The sequence below is a fragment of the Oncorhynchus gorbuscha genome, linkage group LG01 (genome assembly GCF_021184085.1).
Source record: "Oncorhynchus gorbuscha isolate QuinsamMale2020 ecotype Even-year linkage group LG01, OgorEven_v1.0, whole genome shotgun sequence".
Classification (NCBI taxonomy): domain Eukaryota; kingdom Metazoa; phylum Chordata; class Actinopteri; order Salmoniformes; family Salmonidae; genus Oncorhynchus; species Oncorhynchus gorbuscha.
Genome location: NC_060173.1, coordinates 31531538 through 31551181, shown reverse-complemented (window position 1 = coordinate 31551181; position 19644 = coordinate 31531538). Strand labels below are relative to the sequence as shown.

At 41.5% G+C, this 19644-nt stretch overlaps 1 protein-coding gene across 6 annotated transcripts in view; it reads left to right on the top strand.

The window, feature by feature from the left end:
- c2cd5 (C2 calcium dependent domain containing 5) overlaps window positions 1–19644 on the top strand; it is a 71367-nt gene that overhangs the window by 23838 nt on the left and 27885 nt on the right. For all 6 annotated transcript variants that reach the window (XM_046350097.1, XM_046350088.1, XM_046350069.1 and 3 more), the window contains 2 exons: window positions 5057–5145; window positions 6417–6525. In XM_046350097.1, coding sequence (XP_046206053.1) covers window positions 5057–5145; window positions 6417–6525 — 198 coding nt within the window. The remainder of the gene's footprint in view (window positions 1–5056; window positions 5146–6416; window positions 6526–19644) is intronic.

Genomic DNA, 19644 nt, shown 5'->3' with positions numbered 1-19644 from the left:
ACCTACCAAAATCAATTTCAATAGAAAGTTGTCTATTCATGAAGTCTGAAGCTTACATACACCTTAGCCAAATACATTTAAACTCAGTTTTTCACAATTCCTGACATTTAATCCTAGTAAAGATGTCCTGTTTTAGTTCAGTTAGGATCACCACTTTATTTTAAGAATGTTAAATGTCAGAATAATAGTAGAAATAATGATTTATTTTTACTTTTATTTCTTAAATCACATTCCCAGTGGGTCAGAAGTTTACATACACTCAATTAGTATTTGGTAGCATTGCCTTTAAATTGTTTAACTTGGGGTCAAACGTTTCGGGTAGCCTTCCACAAGCTTCCCACAATAAGTTGGGTGAATTTTGGCCCATCCTCCTGACAGAGCTGGTGTAACTGAGTCAGGTTTGTAGGCCTCCTTGCTCGCACATGCTTTTTCAGTTCTGCCCACACATTTTTTATAGGATTGAGGTCAGGGCTTTGTGATGGCCATTCCAATACCTTGACTTTGTTGTCCTTAAGCCATTTTGCCACAACTTTGGAAGTATGCTTAGGTTCATTGTCCATTTGGAAGACCCATTTGCAACCAAGCTTTAACTTTCCGACTGATGTCTTGAGATGTTGCTTCAATATATCCACATCATTTTTCTACCTCATGATGTCATCTATTTTGTGAACTGCACCTGTCCCTCCTGCAGCAAAGCACCTCACAACATTACGCTGCCACTGCTTCACAGTTGAGATGGTGTTCTTCGGCTTGCAAGCCACCCCCTTTTTTCTCAAACATAACGATGGTCATTATGGCCAAACAGTTCTGTTTTTGTTTCATCAGACCAGAGGACATTTCTCAAAGTACGACCTTTGTCCCCATGTATAGTTTCAAACCGTACTCTCTTTTATGGCGGTTTTGGAGCAGTGGCCTCTTCCTTGCTGAGCGGCCTTTCAGGTTATGTCGATACAGGACTCGTTTTTACTGTGCATATAGATACTTTTGTACCTGTTTCCTCCAGCATCTTCACAAGGTCCTTTGCTGTTGATTTGCACTAGGATTGATTTGCACTTTTCGTATCAAAATATGTTCATCTCTAGGAGACAGAACACGTCTCCTTCCTGAGCGGTGTGACGGCTGCGTGGGCCCATGGTGTATATAGTTGCGTACTATTGTTTGTACAGATGAACGTGGTACCTTCAGGCGTTTGTAAATTGCTCCCAAGGATGAACCAGACTTGTGGAGGTCTGCAATTTTTTTTTCTGAGGTCTTGGCTGATTTTGATTTTCACATGATGTCAAGCAAAGAGGCACTGAGTTTGAAGGTAGGACTTGAAATACATCCACAGGTACACCTCTAATTGACTCAAATTATGTCAGAAGCTTCTAAAGCCATGACAACCTTTTCTGGAATTTTCCAAGCTGTTTAAAGGCACAGTCAACTTAGTGTATGTAAACTTCTGACCCACTGGAATTGTGATACAGTGAAATAATATCTCTAAACAATTGTTGGGAAAATTACTTGTCATGCGTCCTAACCGACTTGCCAAAACTATAGTTTGTTAACAAGAAATTTGTGGAGTGGTTGAAACACTTAGGTTGGAGTCATTAAAACGAGTTTATGTAAACTTCCGAATTCAACTGTACTTACTACTCCAGATGACTAGTTTTTTAAATTATATGAGCCAAAAATATTTAAATTCAATTTTTTTAGAATGATAAGTCTGACAAAATTATTTAATATTTATGTAATGAATATGAGTTTGGGGGGCTAAAACTATTAAATATTAAAGGTTTAAACCTCTCACTAAAAGTTTCACTCATACATAAGTTATAGTTAAATCTAAATCGGTTCTCCAGTAGATTATTAAGAAAGGCTAATCCATTGTTCAAAAATTGCCTTATTTTTCCCTTAATATAGATTACAACTTCTCATTAATGACTGATTGAAAATTAAATGTTTGTTTTAGGTATAGCCCTTTCTTGAACAGGCCATGCAATGCTGGTTACAATTTCTGTTTTATCTTCCAGAGAAGATAGAACAAATGTTATGTTCAAACTAAAATATACTGATTTAATTTTAAAAACATTCTTTATGGATAAAAATAAATAAAGGTATTATTTTTATTAATGATATTATGAATAGAAACTGAGAACTCATGTCACATATGCAGCTATCGAAAATCTATGGGAATATCAGCTAAATCCAATTTTACAACCAGCTGATTGCAGCATTACCACAAAAATGGAGGAGAAAAGGGAGAACGTAGGGATTTTTTATGCCTGCCATATATTAAAGATACAAATTGGCTGAAAGGAATTGGCATAAATAGAAAAATATACCAGATTAATTTGAGTACAAAAATGCTGACAGCTGCACCATACAGGTTGCAAAATAAATGGGATGATATTTTCGATGTACCGATTCCATGACACATGGTTTATGAACTGGTACAAAAAACAACAGTTGATTTTTCAATTTAAATGATTTTATAAAATTATTGTCTTGCCACCAACAGAATACTATATATATATATATATATATATATATATAGAAGAGATGTGAAGAGACAGAATCAATAGCTCATTTATTCTGGTATCTGAATACTTATGTAAATGTAATATCAGTTTATTTTTAATTTTTAATATATTTGCAAACATTTCTCAACACCTGTTTTTACTTTGTCATTACGGGGTAGTGTGTATAGATTGATGAGGGTAAAAAAAAATGTTTTAATCCATTATAGAATAAGGTCAAGGGGTCTTAATACTTTCTGAAAGCACTATATTTGCAATGTTTTCCAAACCAGCTTAGCCCTACTTGACCATATCCCACTTAGCCTTGGGTAAACTGTCCATCCCTGCTGGTATCTGAGCCTCATACTGACTGCCTTGGAGTGACAACCTTCCCCTGTCCATTTTTCCACCTCAATGTGTGGTTTACGGCATGTCCAGATCCCCACCCCTGTTTTATGAGTCTATAAGGTGGCATAGTCTGCAGCCTCCCAGGCCAGGCCAGTGGCAGGTAGAGTAGTGTACAGAGGGGATAATAAAGCTACTTGGACTCTATCCTCACAGGTAGATCTATGGGAATGTTGTCATTAACAATTATGTAGTAATTACAATGTACACTGAACAAAAAAATATATATATATTTTTACCCCCTTTTTTTTCTCCCCAATTTCGTGTTATCCAATTGTTTTTAGTAGCTACTATCTTGTCTCATCGCTACAACTACCGTACGGGCTCGGGAGAGACGAAGGTTGAAAGTCATGCGTCCTCCGATACACAACCCAACCAAGCCGCACTGCTTCTTAACACAGCACGCATCCGACCCGGAAGCCAGCCGCACCAATGTGTCGGAGGAAACACCGTGCACCTGGCAACCTTGGTTAGCGTGCACTGCGCCCGGCCCGTCACAGGAGTCGCTGGTGCGCGATGAGACAAGGATATCCATACCGGCCAAACCCTCCCTAACCCAGACGACGCTATGCCACTCGCGCGTCGCCCCACGGACCTCCCGGTCGCAGCCGGTTACGACAGAGCCTGGGCGCGAACCCAGAGTCTCTGGTGGCACAGCTGCCCTTAACCACTGCGCCACCTGGGAGGCCATAAATGCAACAATTTCAAAGGTTTTACTGAGTTATAGTTCATCTAAGGAAATCAGTCAATTTAAATAATATAATAATAATAATATATGCCATTTAGCAGACGCTTTTATCCAAAGCCATAAACTATGGATTTCACATGACTGGGAATATAGATAACTTTTTTTTAAATAAAGAAAATAGGGGAGTGGATCAAAAAACTTGTCCGTATCTGGTGTGAGCATCCCAAACATGCTCAATGGATGGGTGACATGTCTCGTGAGTATGCAGGCCATGGAAGAACTGGGACATTTTCAGCTTCCAGGAATTGTGTACAGATCCTTGTGACATTGGGTGTGCATTATCATGCTGAAACGAGGTAATGACGGTGGATGAATGGCACGACAATGGGCCTCCAGATCTTATCACGGTATCTCTGTGCATTCAAATTGACATAGATAAAATTCAATTGTGTTCATTGTCCGTAGCTTATGCCTGCCCATACCATAACTCCACCGCCACCATGGGGCACTCTGTTCACATTGACATCAGCAAAATGCTCCGGCCACACAACACGCTCAACACCATACACGCTGTCTGATACAATTGAAACCGGGATTAATCCGTGAAGAGCACACTTCTCCAGCGTGCCAGTGGCCATAGAAGGTGAGCATACTGAAGTCGGTTATGACGCCAAGACCCTGGTGAGAACAAAGAGCACACAGATGAGCTTCCCTGTGACCGTTTCTGACGGTTTGTGCAGATATTCTTTGTTTGCGCAAACCCACAGTTTCATCAGCTGTCCGGGTGGCTGGTCTCAGATGATCCCGCAGATGAAGCAGAATGTGGAGGTCCTGGGATGGTGTGGTTTTGAGGCCGGTTAGACGTATTTCCAAATTCTTTAAAACAACATTGGAGGCTTGTGGTAGAGAAATTAACATTTAATTATCTGGCAACAGCTCTGTTGGACATTCCTGCAGTCAGCATGCCAATTGCACACTCCCTCAACTTGTGGCATTGTTTGACAAAACTGCACATTGTAGTGGCCTTTTATTGTCCCTAGCGTGAGGTGCACCTGTGTAATGATCATGCTGTTAAATCAGCTTCTTGATATGCCATACCTGTCAGGTGGATGGATTATCTTGGCAAAGGAGAAATGCTCACTAACAGTAATGTACACAAATGTGTACACAGAATTTGTGAGAAATAAGCTTTTTGTGCATATGAAACATTTATGGGATCTTTTATTTCAGCGTAAAAAACATGGGACCAACACTTAGCATGTTGCGTTTACATTTTTGTAGATCTTAGCTGACAAGTCTAAGGGATACGATTAATATGGGATTTGCATGGTTGTCGAGGCGTTCCAGCTCACACAAGCCAAGGCCTGGCAAGGGTACTTACTTATTTCCTATGGTTTTTGAGGAATGTCTGCGTTCTGTAATGAAGCGATGTGATTGGTGAAGTGTTGTTCTCTAATCCTATCAGGAATGGGGAGTGGGATCAGCGTTGGGAAAGAGGCAGGGCCTCTGAAGACCCTCCTCCGGCAGCAGGCCCAATCAGCATTGGAACAGAGGGTACGCACACACACACACACCGCACACACCGTACGGCATTGTGCTGTGTGAAAGGGTAATTGTGAAGTGTGTGTGTGAGGGTGAAGTATGATTATGTAAGAGTGAATGTTCTCTTTCTCCATGTTCTTGACCACTCCTTCCTTTCAGGGAGCCTCATCCTCTGGTATATTTGTAAACACCAGGGTATGTCCCTCTTTCACACACACTCACTGTTCTGGATGCTTCTACCAAACCTGTCTTACCTGTCTGGGTTCTGCTCATGGGTTCTACTCTTGAGTTGGGCTGTTTCTCAAAATTCTACAGTGACTTAATCTTCTCCATCTGTACTGATTTGTTAATACAGGACAGAAAGAAGCAACATGGAGGATACCTACTAGCAATATGCTTTTACCTGTCCAGTTCTGTCATTTGTCACCAGTGCAGATAGAGGAGAGAGGGTAGATAGTTGAGATGCAGCCTTAGTCCCCTGATTGATGGTGACCAGCACGAGCCACTCCGTTACCATGCCGATGTCACAATCACTCAGGTTGGGAAATTGCTGGTCTAGACCAGTATGCTGTAGCAGTTTGTATGCATAACATTGGCATGGCTGAAACACACAGCCTCACTCTGCATGGGGAGATGCCGTTCCACTCACTACCCCCTCATCTGGATGACACCAGTCCTGGATCACACTTCACACCTGGGTTGACTATTGACCGTCACAGCAGGAGACTGACTCTGTCACACAATGACATTTTCAATTCAACTCTGCATTGTATTACTGGTATGCTGCTATTGTATAAACGGTATATCAGGGTTATTCAAATCCAGAACTCGAGGTCAGTAATGTTGGTTTTCATCCTTCCCCTTCTAATCAGGGACTGGTTCAGACCTCAGTGATAATCAATTAACTGAACTAACTAGCAGGGACAAAAAGCCAACCAACAGTACTGCAGATCTCCAGACCTTGACTTGAGGCCTGTTGTATACTCTGTCTGCCTGTCATCTGTATAGTTGTGTATCTGAGGTAGAAGAGATGAACCAACACTAACTCATTTAGCAGATTACTCTGCTGCTGCTACTAAATTAATGACATATGTTAAAAACCCACACTGACTGAAAGTAGTATTATCTTCTGTCTTATGCCCTTACAACCCTGCATCTTTTTGTAACATGAGGATAGGGTTGAGCGCAAAATCCTTAATGCTACTGTTTCCATGGTAACCAGAGTTCACAGAGACATGTTTGACCCCTAACCAGACTTTTTTTCTAACCCTGTGTATTTTCAGGAGTTCCCCTTCTTCACGCTGACTTGTTTTCCCCCCGGCTTCCTGGTTCACATCGGGGGAGTGGTCAGCGCCCGCTCGGTCAAGCTGCTTGACCGCATACACAACCCTGGTGAGTTCCCTACAACCAAACGGTCCCAACTATTGGAGAACACAGCAACGTGTATTACAGGTTGTAATCCATGTTGCAGTGTAGGTTGTGTTTTCAGGCTAGTTAGATTATGACCTGACCGATCACTCTTGTTAAAGAGATGTTTAAACTCAATGGGATCATCTGTATTAAGGATCAATAAATGGCTAGAGGGGTAACGCACACAGTGGGATCAGTGTGTTAGTCTGCTAGAGTTTATAAATATTAGCGATGTAGCTATATCATTGATCCTATTCTGTGTGTGCTAGCACCAAAGATTTATATACATTATTGGTCCATTACCCCCCCCCCCCCGATTCTACACCCTTCTCCCAAAGTGTCTACTGGGAATAGCCTACAGCCCATGTTTACAGCAGGTGAATCCTTCTACAGTTGCTTCCTGAAGCCTGTCCCACCATGTTCCAGAGAAAGAGAGGTTCACATTAGGCCTTCAGTCCTATCATGCCCTGTTGGGAACTGCTAAGCCCTAACAACTGGGAAAGGAAAGGGAATACCTAGTCAATTGCACAACTGAATGCATTCCCCCGAAATGTGTCTTCCACATTTAACCCAACCCCTCTGAATCAGAGGTGCGGGGGGCTACCTTAATCGACATTCACGTCGTCAGTGCCCAGGGAGCAGTTCTTGTTCTGGGTTAACTGCCTTGCTCAAGGGCAGATTTTTCCACCTTGCCGGCTCTGGGATTTGAACCAGCGACCTTTCGGTTAATGGGCCGACGTCCGGGTCACTGATACTGGGTCAGATTATATTTTCATCCTCCTAATGTTTAGGATTATGGGTGGGTTAATCGGATCCTACATCTGTGGTTATGGGGACTGCTAGTTGTGTGTGTGTGTGTAGTAGCTTCCTCTCTGTGCTGTGTGTGGTGGTTGCTGTCCCCTGGTATTGAGGTTTTGTAGTGCATGGCTGGGGTGTGCTGTGGCTTGGCTGTGTCGTGTGTTGGTCTTTTGGGCTGAAGGAGGCTCTGACCTGATGTGGTCTGTACTCCAAAGCCTTAAGGTGGCTACAAGCTTCACTCCGTTGATGGACTTGCATGCATGTGCAAGTGGGCGGAGGCAGGTTTTTTTATGGGCAGTACGCACTTTTGTCCACATAGAGAGGAAGTCCACCTTGTGTAGTGTATATCCACTATGGGGCTTGGAGAGCCAGGGTAGTTTACCAAGCAAGAGGGTCCGTGGCTCTAGCTAGTAGGGATGGGCTGTATCCTGATGTTCATAACTGTCATACCGTTTCTGTACCATACCGGTGTATACGATATAAGCAGAAGTGCACACAAGGGGCACTATACATTTTTTGAGAGATGCACAAAATGATTTAGGCAACAGGGATTTTCATCCAGGAGGGGATTGAATGTCTCTGCTGTAACCAAGAAGCTTGATCTTGACATCTAGCAACTTAGCTATAAAGTTAGCAAACCAAATGCATAACTGGAGTACTGTGCAGGATATCATTTATTTGACACATCTTAGGTTTCTTATAGTTATACTTAACTTATAGTTAGTTTATAAGCAGTGTCGTAGCACGGGAAAAAAACAAATAATATTATATATATATATATATATTTTAAATAGTATTGTAAATCATACCATCGTTATTTTGAAATACCCCAGTATAAACGGTATATTGCCAATGTCACGTTAGTTGAATAGATAAGTGGACCAAGGCTCAGCGTGAGTAGTGTTCCACATTTTCTTACTAGTGAAACTTCCCAAAAAACAACAAAGATATACGAACGTGCAGTCCGTAGCGCACATAGGCACTAAACAAAACAATATCCCATAACTCAGGTGGGAAAAGGGACGCTAAGTATGCTCCCCAATTAGAGGCAACTATATTCAGCTGCCTCCAATTGGGGACCATACTTACATACCAACAGAACTATAATAACTAGAAAACCCCCCCCTAGTCAAGCTCTGACCTATTACACCATAGAGAACCCCGAGGGCTCTCTATGGTCAGGGCGTGACAGCCCAAGCCTCGTAGCTAGTGACGACATTTGAACTTTCTCATCCGGTGTTATATGCCTTTGTGTTTACAAATATTAGCTAGCTGAATGTCTGGTGTTCTATGCTTTTCAATGCATTTTTTTTTTGCCACAGAAGCAGTAGCTAACATGTCTTTCAGGAATTGCAATTGCTAGAGCTTGAACAGCAAGAGTTTAAACTGCTCTTACTACTCAGGAGGAGAAAGAAAGACTGAGAAAATGGCAAGAAGTTCATCCACTATAAGAGTGGATGATGGAGAATACATGTCTCTTGTTGAACCTATGCAAAGCATTGATGAGGAAATACATTTTCAGTACATTCAGATGTCTGTTGCCAGATTTGACAACTTGCTTCAGTGGCGTTGGAATGATCAATTTTGTGAAGGAGCTGTCGACGGAAGACATTCGGGTCCAAGCTCCGGCAAACTCAGGCAGCGAGTACTACAACTACAAGGGCTTTTTTCTCATTGATCCTAATGGCAGTCTGCGATGCAAAGTACCGCTTCACCATGATCTACGTGGGCTCATATGGTTGTAAGGGAGATGCGGGAATCTTCTCACATAGCAACTCCAGTTCACTACTCATTGCAGGCCAGCTACCGCTACCAAGGCCAGAGTGCTTGCCGGGGACCCAAACACCGAGCCCATATGTCTTTGTGGGAGACGAGGCATTCCCCTCTGAGGGTAAATCTGATATGACCATATCCAGGTAAGATGCGCTAAATACATGTGACTATACATTAGGGCGGACCCCATTTAGTCGACTAGTCGATTGTTTGGTCAATAGGCTGTTGGTTGACCGAGACTTCTTTTAGTCGAGCAGTAGCAAAATAGTAATAATAATCATGGTGTACAAGACACCTGTCTGATTCGCGCCTTTCTGATTGGACTGATCCATTGTGGTGGCACAGTCCATCAGTCCTCTTAAGGATCTGACCTTTTTTCCTCTTCTGAGCCTGTAGCTCAGAACCTGAAGCAAGGATATGCATATTATTGACACCATTTGAAAGGAAACACTTTGTGTAATTGTGAAATTAATGTAGGAGAATATAACACATTAGATCTGGTAAAAGATAATTACAAAGGATAATTTTTTTGTTGTTTTTGTACCATCTTTGAAATGCCAGAGAAACGCCACACTATTATTCCAGCTTATGCACGATTAAGATTTTGGCCGGTAGATGGCAGCAGTGTATGTGCAAAGTTTTAGACTGATCCAATGAACCATTGTATTTCTGTTCAAAATGTTGTATCAAGACTGCCCAAATGTGCCGAATTGGTTTATTAGTAGATGTTCATAACTGTGCACTCTCCTCAAACAATAGCATTGTATTCTTTCACTGTAATAGCTACTGTAAATGAACAAGAATTTAAGATTTCTGCCCATATCAGATACATCTATGTCCTGAGAAATGTTCTTGTTACTTAAAACGTCATGCTAATCACATTAGTGCACGTTAGCTCAACTGTCCCGTGGGGTGGGGGGCAATCCCATAGAGGTTAATAAGACGTGCTACTGAAAATGTATATTATGTAAGAAGGGTGAAACACAAATAAAAATGTGATTTTATAACATGCGCTTTCTCCTGCATTCGGATAGTGGTCGCTGTCCGCGGTTCTGAAACACAGTGGCTGTTGAATTGACGCCTTTTCCTAGACCATGTTGCTATGTGCATAATAGAAAAGTTAACCAGCATATTGGTGTTGAGAACAATGAGGCGGAGGCTGCAGCAGAGTTAGGAGATGAGAAAACAGCCCTTAACTGTCTATGAAAAGTGAGGAGAGAGGAAAACCAACTTAATTCAATAGCCTAACTGTTAAATGTGCCTGGATTCCATATATATCTACAGAAATAAGACGGATCCTGCTTCTGTTGCCTGTTTTAGTGTTTGGTTGATAGCCTACTGATTCAGTGAGAACCAAGACTCGTGCAACAATTTAACATATTCTGCTGTTTTTAATCTTTGCTCTGCTGTAATAAAGACTTTACACTTTTTTTATTAGACCAGCCTCTGGTATTATTTATAATTTATGTAGTGTTGTTTACACTGTTCCAAATTGTCAGAGATTGTATTTATTATAATAATAACCCTCAGCACGTCCTGTTTAGTCTTAATCCCTTAACTAATTTAGGTCTGTATTTCAATACTTATATAGGCTACTGTATCAATCAATCATTCATTAGTTAATGTCATCACACAGCATACGAGTCATTCATGATGTGAAATGCAATCAAGCTTTTTAGTTTTAAAATAACAACGCAACCATTGAATAATTAACGTAAACAATAAATAGATCTAAACCGTTCCATTTCAGAAATTGCATTCACGAATGAATGTAACTATTTTTAGTCTTTGCTGTAATAAAGGCTTTCCAAAAAAACTAAACGTTACATCCGATTCTCTGGTACGCTTATAATGTATTTTGTGTTGTTTACATTGTTCCAGAAGGTCAGAAATTATATTAATATAACAGCGCCTGTTTGACACACAGGCCTAATATGCACGCAGAGCTTGCTCCATCCATTTTTTTTAATCTTGAGTCCACACATCTGACTTCCCCTTTACCTCCTGTGCAACCAGTAAACATTCCCCCGTTTAGAGTTTATCATGTCCTCTGCATCCATTTTGCTGTCATGTGTTATGGTGTTCAGAGTTTGTTATAACCAATTTATTTTTGTGAATATGAAATGCTATAGGTCAGGCCCTATTGGTCAAGTGCATGCGAAGCACACGTGTCGCATAAAGAGAACAAGGGTTGAGGGATAAGGGGAATGTTTTTTTTTCTAAACAAATTATACATTTCAGCAACATGAACTTTTATGAAATAAATGGCTATAATTATGTTGCAGCTTCAGCACCACTATGTGCTAGTCACAGTTACTCGCTGTAATTTTCTTTAATTCAGCACTGCAAGTCTGAGCCAATCGGCACAATCAAATCAATTGCAGTCGGACTCCCTCCAGTCATTTGTGTGTTTTTTTAAGGGGTAGATCGGCTTTAATATTGCAGATAGATTGTGGCTTCCATCAATCTAATTGTCTTCATCATTTCCAATCTCCCATATTTCTTTGTAAATACTGTGCATTCTGGAAAGTATTTAGAGCCCTTGACTATTTCCACATTTTGTTACGTTAGTCTTATTCTAAAATTGATTGAAAAAAAAAGTTTTCTCATCAATCTACACAGACTACCCCATAATGACAAAGCAAAACAGGTTTTTTAGACATTTTTGCAAATTTATTAAAAAAATACAGACCTTTTACTCAGTACTTTGTTGAAGCGCATTGGGCAGCAATTACAGCCTCGAGTCTTCTTGGGTATGAAGCAACAAGCTTTGCACACCTGTATTTGGGGCGCTTCTCCTATTCTTCTGTGCAGATCTTCTCAAGCTCTATCAGGTTGGATGGGGATCGTCGCTGCATAGCTATTTTCAGGTCTCTAGAGATGTTAGATCGGTTTTAAGTCCGGGTTCTGGCTGGGCCAGTCAAGGACATTCAGAGACTTGTCCCAAAGCCACTCCTGTGTTGTCTTTGCTGTGTGCTTAGGGTTAGGCTAGCCTAGTGGTTAGAGCGTTGGATTAGTAACCGGAAGGTTGCAAGTTCAAACCCCCGAGCTGACAAGGTACAAATCTGTCATTCTGCCCCTGAACAGGAAGTTAACCCACTGTTCCTAGGCAGTCATTGAAAATAAGAATTTGTTCTTAACTGACTTGCCTAGTTAAATAAAGGTCAAATAAAAATAATAAAACATTGTCCTATTGGAAGGTGAACCTTCGCCCCAGTCTGAGGTCCTGAGCGCTCTGGAGCAGGTTTTCATCAAGGATCTCTCTGTACTTTGTTCCGTTCAGCTTTGCCTTGAGCCTGACTAGTCTCCCAGTCCCTGCCGCTGAAAACATCCCCACCTCATGATCCTGCCACCCCCATGCTTCACCGTAGGGTTGGTGTCAGGTTTCCTCCAGATGTGACGCTTGGCATTCAGGCTAAGCAGTCCAATCTTGGTTTCATCAGACCAGAGAATCTTGTTTCTCATGGTATGAGAGTCTTTTAGGTGCCTTTTGGCAAACTCCAAGCCGGCTGTCATGTGCCTTATTGAGGAGTGGCATCCGTCTGGCCACTCTACCTTAAAGGCCTGTTTGGTTAAGTGCTGCAGAGATGGTTGTCCTTCTGGAAGGTTCTCTCATCTCCACAGAGGAACTCTAGAGATCTGTCAGAGTGACCATTGGGTTCTTGGTAACCTCCCTGACCAAGGCCCTTCTCTCCCAATTACTCAGTTTGGCCACGCGGCCAGCTCTAGAACGAGTCCTGGTGGTTCCAAATTTATTCCATTTTAGAATATTGTGTTCTCGGGGACCTTCAATGCTGATCAAGGACGATCAATGGAAACACGATGTACCTGTGATACATTTTGAGTTTCATAGCAAAGGGTCTGAATACTTATGTAAATAAGGTATTTCTGTTTTTTATTTTTAATACATTTGCAAAAATGTCTAAACCTGTTTGGCTTTGTCATTACAGGGTATTGTGTGTAGATTTGATTAGGGGGAAAATGATTTAATCCATTTTAGAATAAGGCTGTAACATCACAAAATGTGGAAAAATTGAAGGGATCTGAATACTTTCCAAATGTACTGTATGTTATTTTTCTCTGGTTGATGGCTTAATATTTCATGTGAGCTACACACTTGGTTTTTCTGTTTTGGATGAAGCTGTTTTTCTTTTTCACACTTTACAAATCACAATAAAGAGTACTATAATGACAGTCACTTCATCCTTGTGTTATTTTATTTAGTTGTATATCTTTTGGAGGCTAGACCCTTAAGACATTTACCTAACCTTGTGTTATGTGTAGTGGCCTTTCAATCTGGACTTTCCTGGTACATGGGTGAGAATGGCTGTCCAGCTGTAGACAATAAGGCTAGACCCTCCAGACATTTACCTTATCAGCATAACACAAGGTTGTACATGTTCATATGTAGTGACCTTTCAATGGAGACCTTCCTGCTTTGGTACATGGGTGAGAATGAGTAGTCAGCTGTAGACAATAAGGACAGATCCCAATAACCCATTAAAGGGTTATTTTTTGGATTTTGGCAATGAGGCCCTTTATCTACTTCCGCAGAGTCAGATGAACTTGTGGATACCATTTTTATCTCTCCATGTCTAGTATGAAGGAAGTTAGAGGTAGTTTTGTGAGCCAATGATAACTACCATTTGCAAAAGAATGGAAGTATATGGGTATCTACTAGCATGTTCGAATATACCCATAGATTTCCAGTAATTGTGCTAACTTTAATTAGCAATGTCACTAGTGTTAGTTAGGAGCTTCCTTCAAACTGCATGCAGAGACATTAAAATGGTATCCATGACTCCAGCTGACTCTGGGGAATTAGATAAAAGGCCTCATTGCCAAAATCCCGAAGCATCCCTTTAATGGTTAGTCCATAGTATTCTATATCTGTCTGTAAGTCTCTGTTGTGCAGTGCACTTAGGTGATGAAGTTACACTTGTATGCAATTCACTACTAAATGTTTGCCATCAGATATCTTATGACTTTCTGCCAGAAGTCAAAGAGCTCTGGGTGAGTTATCTGTACAGTTGCCAATTCTTCCCTGTGCTTCCTACTAGCTTTTATTTCCTCCTCGGTTCTTTTCACATCTACTCCATGGACACATGCCGCTCTTCCTTCAGAAAAGCATGCATCCCAACTTTGTTTATTTGGACAATTTATCTTGTTCACTTTCACATGTAAATGTCCATAATCACCAAAAATTACATTCGGTAGCTACTAGCTATGCCGGTAATACTGTAAATCCTGGGATGAGAGAAGGACGGTATGAAAATGTTGAGCCTACCATTCAGGTTCACTCGGGTCTATCAGCTGTAGTTACATAGACCCGATGACAATCAAACAAGACCTGACCCGAGGGAGAAGTTAACATTTTGGGCCGTACCCGTTCAGGTACGGTGGACCCATGATAACCTCAAGGCCGAGCAGATTAATATTTCTCACTCGCAATTTATTCCATCCAGAAAAGAGTGGATTTCACATGTTCAGACTAGTTTTGCTAAGCATCACAAATAGGGCACAAAATGTCATCAACCGGTGATTGTCAAGCAAATGACTGTCGCTCTCACGGTAATTTATTGTTAAATAACATAAACATATTCCAGCATTTTCGGACTTCCACACATAGCCTACAAGCCATTGATGCTGACCTTTGGTACATTTACATTTTTTTTAAAGTAATAAATCAATGTAATATAGCATTCACCTTCACAATAAATCCATTATTTATTTTAGACAGGTCTAAAGAAGCATGATATGAAAAAAATGTAGTCTATTTCAGAAGAACAGAATAGCATATTCTGAGTTGTCCTTCTGTTAGGTGGGCTACACTAGTTAATTTAGCAGACAAGATTTGCTTCGAATTCCGTCACATTTATGGTATGAAGAATACAATTGAACAAAGCTGAATAAAATGGAAAGGATATTTTCTCCAAACGATCTGAGGGAGTGCGCAAATGCGGCTGGTTTTAGCGGTTAACAAAGAAGTAGATATTCCTATATGCCTAATTTCGTTATTAATTTAAATGTTGGGCTATACATTTCATCTATGCACTTAAATAATGAATGGAGGACACTTTTTGCTGTGTTTTATGTTCATACCAGCCAGGTAGTCTATAGTCCTGTTGTAAATATAAGTAACGTGCTTAATATTAAGAAAGTTGAGAAATAAATATTGTAGCCTAGCCTATTGAAAGCTGATCCTCTTTTTACTAGAGGCCATCACTCTGTTTTCTTGCGCAATTGCATAGCCTATTGAAAGGTTGCTCAACATGAGTTCATGGGCTCTCATGAAGTGTTTTATTACATTTACATTGATGTCAGAGTGATTAGAGGGACAATAGTGCTGAGTCCCAGGCAATTAGAAAGTTTGGTATGCTACTAATGACCATAAGCAGCATCAGAGATAGGAGAAGCCTAATTACCGTGACTAAACGGTCACATGGAATTTGACTGTCTTCCTGACTCATGACCGTCGGTGTGGCGGTAATACAGTAACCACAACAGCCCTAATCACAAACACTGAAAAAAATAACTTCTCCTTCAACGTCAACAAAAGAAAGGAGCTGATCATGGACTACAGGTGACAGCAGAGTGCGCACCCCCACCACATCGACGGGGCTACAGTGGAGAGGGTCAAAAGCGGAGCAATCCACTGACTACCTGAAGTGGTCCCTTCACACAGACCGTGGGACTTCCTCCATGGTATAGTTGAAGGGTACGGCAATTGCACCGTCCACAACTGCAGGGCTCATCGGGTGCCCGATGATGAGCTTTTTAGGGCCTTGTTTGTCTGAGTACTAGTGTTGCACGGTATGCCGAAACCTCTGTACTTTTTCGATACTAGATCATGAAAAACAGTTTGATACTAGAATTATTTTTGGTTATTCTGTTAATTGTGTCTCACGGATCAAGCCTGTCTATCAGCTCAGCTATTAGTTCGCACCGGCTACATTATGTTAGCTCCCCATTCATGCTACACATATGTTAACACACTTAATGCGACACAGCATGTAGAAATGTTGAAACTGTTAACTACTGTTCACAAAACAATGTCCATACAGGCCAGAACACTTTACAATGGAAGAAGATACTGGTAGCTTCCAGCTTTGTAGGTAGCCTAAAGTCCGGCAGATGGCGATATTGAGTCATTTCATCTTACCGTCCAAACGCATTGTATGCAGCCGGCAAAACATTCATATCCCTGGTGGACCGGTTTGTTTCTCGCCCCCACCTCAACTGAGATTTTTACCCTTCCCCCACCCCAATGTACATTCATCATGCTGAATAGCCACCACTAGTCAGCCCACTGCTCCCCCTATGGACATTTACCCTGCCCCCACCCCAATGGACATTTATCATTGCCACAGTTGTTAATATGTATATATTATTATTTTTGGTTTACTTAATTTTGTTCATTGTTGGAGCTCAAGATTTATACCAAACCCTGTAATTACATCTGCAACCCTGTACATGTGACTATTAAACTCTCATCTCTCATTTCAAACCTTAAATATTTTCCATTAAGGCTGCATAAGCTTCGATATCCTCCTTAACTTGTAGTAATGATAAGGCAGGGAAAAAATTGGGAAAATATGCATACTTATGAAAAACAACATTTTCCAACACCTTGCTCGCGTGGCTAAATGCTAATCACGGATGTTGTACACTGCTCAAAAAATAAAGGGAACACTATAAAATAACATATCCTAGATCTGAATGAATGAAATATTCTTATTAAATACTTTTTTCTTTACATAGTTGAATGTGCTGACAACAAAATCACACACAAATTATCAATGGAAATCAAATTTATCAACCCATGGAGGTCTGGATTTGGAGTCACACTCAAAATTAAAGTGGAAAACCACACTACAGGCTGATCCAACTTTGATGTAATGTCCTTAAAACAAGTCAAAATGAGGCTCAGTAGTGTGTGTGTGGCCTTCACGTGCCTGTATGACCTAACCTACAACGCCTGGGCATGCTCCTGATAAGGTGGCGGATGGTCTCCTGAGGGATCTCCTCCCAGACCTGAACAAATGCATCCGCCAACTCCTGGACAGTCTGTGGTGCAACGTGGCATTGGTGGATGGAGCGAGACATGGTGTCCCAGATGTGCTCAATTGGATTCAGGTCTGGGGAACGTGCGGGCCAATCCATAGCATCAATGCCTGTGTCAATGCCTGACACACTCCAGCCACATGAGGTCTAGCATTGTCTTTCATTAGGAGGAACCCAGGGCCAACCGCACCAGCATATGGTCTCACAAGGGGTCTGAGGATCTCATCTCGGTACCTAATGGCAGTCAGGCTACCTCTAGCGAGCATATGGAGGGCTGTGCGCCCCCCCCCAAAGAAATGCCACCCCACACCATGACTGACCCACCGCCAAACCGGTCATGCTGGAGGATGTTGCAGGCAGCAGAACGTTCTCCACGGCGTCTCCAGACTCTGTCACGTCTGTCACATGTGCTCAGTGTGAACCTGCTTTCATCTGTGAAGAGCACAGGGCACCAGTGGCGAATTTGCCAATCTTGGTGTTCTTTGGCAAATGCCAAACGTCCTACACGGTGTTGGGCTGTAAGCACAACCCCCACCTGTAGACGTCGGGCCCTCATACCACCCTCATGGAGTCTGTTTCTGACCGTTTCAGCAGACTCATGCACATTTGTGGCCTGCTGGAGGTGATTTTGCAGGGCCCTGGCAGTGCTCCTCCTGCTCCTCCTTGTACAAAGGCGGAGGTAGCGGTCCTGCTGCTGGGTTGTTGCCCTCCTACGGCCTCCTCCACGTCTCCTGATGTACTGGCCTGTCTCCTGGTAGCGCCTTCATGCTCTGGACACTACGCTGACAGACACGGCAAACCTTCTTGCCACAGCTCGCAATGATGTGCCATCCTGGATGAGCTGCACTACCTGAGCCACTTGTGTGGGTTGTAGACTCCGTCTCATGCTATCATTAGAGTAAAAGCACCGCCAGCATTCAAAAGTGACCAAAACATCAGCCAGGAAGCATAGGAACTGAGAATTGGTCTGTGGTTACCACCTGCAGAGCCACTCCTTTATTGGGGGTGTCTTGCTAATTGCCTATAATTTCCACCTGTTGTCTATTCCATTTGCACAACAGAATGTGGAATTTATTGTCAATCAGTGTTGCTTCCTAAGTGGACAGTTTGATTTCACAGAAGTGTGATTGACTTGGAGTTACATTGTGGTGTTTAAGTGTTCCCTTTATTTTTTTGAGCAGTGTATATCGCATTCAGCCAAGCTCAATAACGTAATGCATGCACACACTCCTATTGAATATGCATTCACCTGTATTGTGGATAGGCCTACCGCTACCACTCAAGACGTAGCTGTCTTGATTTACCCAGTTTTGATTTATCGTTGAAATAAATTTTGTAGTTAGGTTAGTAAAAAGTGAAATTGTGATTCATTCATTCATACATGGCTGTCTTTGAAAAATGTTGATGCAAAATGTTTTCAATGTAATGATATTGAGCTCAAAAGTTGCCCAGAGCAGTCACTGAGTTGTTCATTTTATGACTTTGGCTAATATGCCTTCTTTTTTTGCAGTGGTATTGAGTAATTTGAGGGTATCAAACATTGTGATACTAAACCTGGTATTGGTATCAATGTAGAAATTCTGTCATCGTGAAAACACTATTGAGTATTGTGGGAGCGGTAGATGTGGCTTTGGAACAAGAGGTGAAGTGCAGTGGAAGAGAAGGTGTCTGTCAGACTCCTCTGATTTGAAAGATCCCCAAAGATTTTTGGGGGTGAAAGAAGTTGAACATTCTTATTTTAATCAATTTCAGACATGAAAACATAATCTATGACTGTAATCGTGTAATTTTATGTATTTGGGATGTTTTCAGTGTATTTTGAACACTCAGACGATAAAAAAGAGTGCACAAAAATCACAAAAAGTGAACTTTAATTAACTGATTAAACTTGGTGACAGCCCTAGTATTTTCACCTTAACTCTCAGTACTGTAGAAAAACATTAGGCCTAGCCTAATTTTTAGTTTAGACTGTAGAGATTCAGTGCCTTCAGAAATTATTCGTACTCCTTGATTTAATACACATTTTGTTGTTACAGCCTGAATTCAAAATTGATTCAATATGTTTTTCTAAGGCATCTACACACATACCTAATGATGACAAAGTGAAAACAACATGGTCACGTGAAAATGAAATATGGAAATATCATATTTACCTAAACTACCGGTCAGCTTTTCCAACAGTCTTGAAGGAATTCCCACATATTCTGAGCACTTGTTTGCTGCTTTTCCTTTACTTTGCGGTCTGACTCATCACAATCCATCTCAATTTGGTTGAGGTCAGGGGATTGTGGAGGCCAGGTCATCAGATGCAGCACTCCATCACTCTCCTTCTTGGTCAAATAGTCTTGGGGTGTGTTGGGTCATTGTCCTGTTGAAAAACAAATGCTAGTCCCACTAATGCAAACCAGATGGGATGGCGTATCGCTGCAGAATGCCCTGGAAGCCATGCTGGTTAAGTGTGCCTTG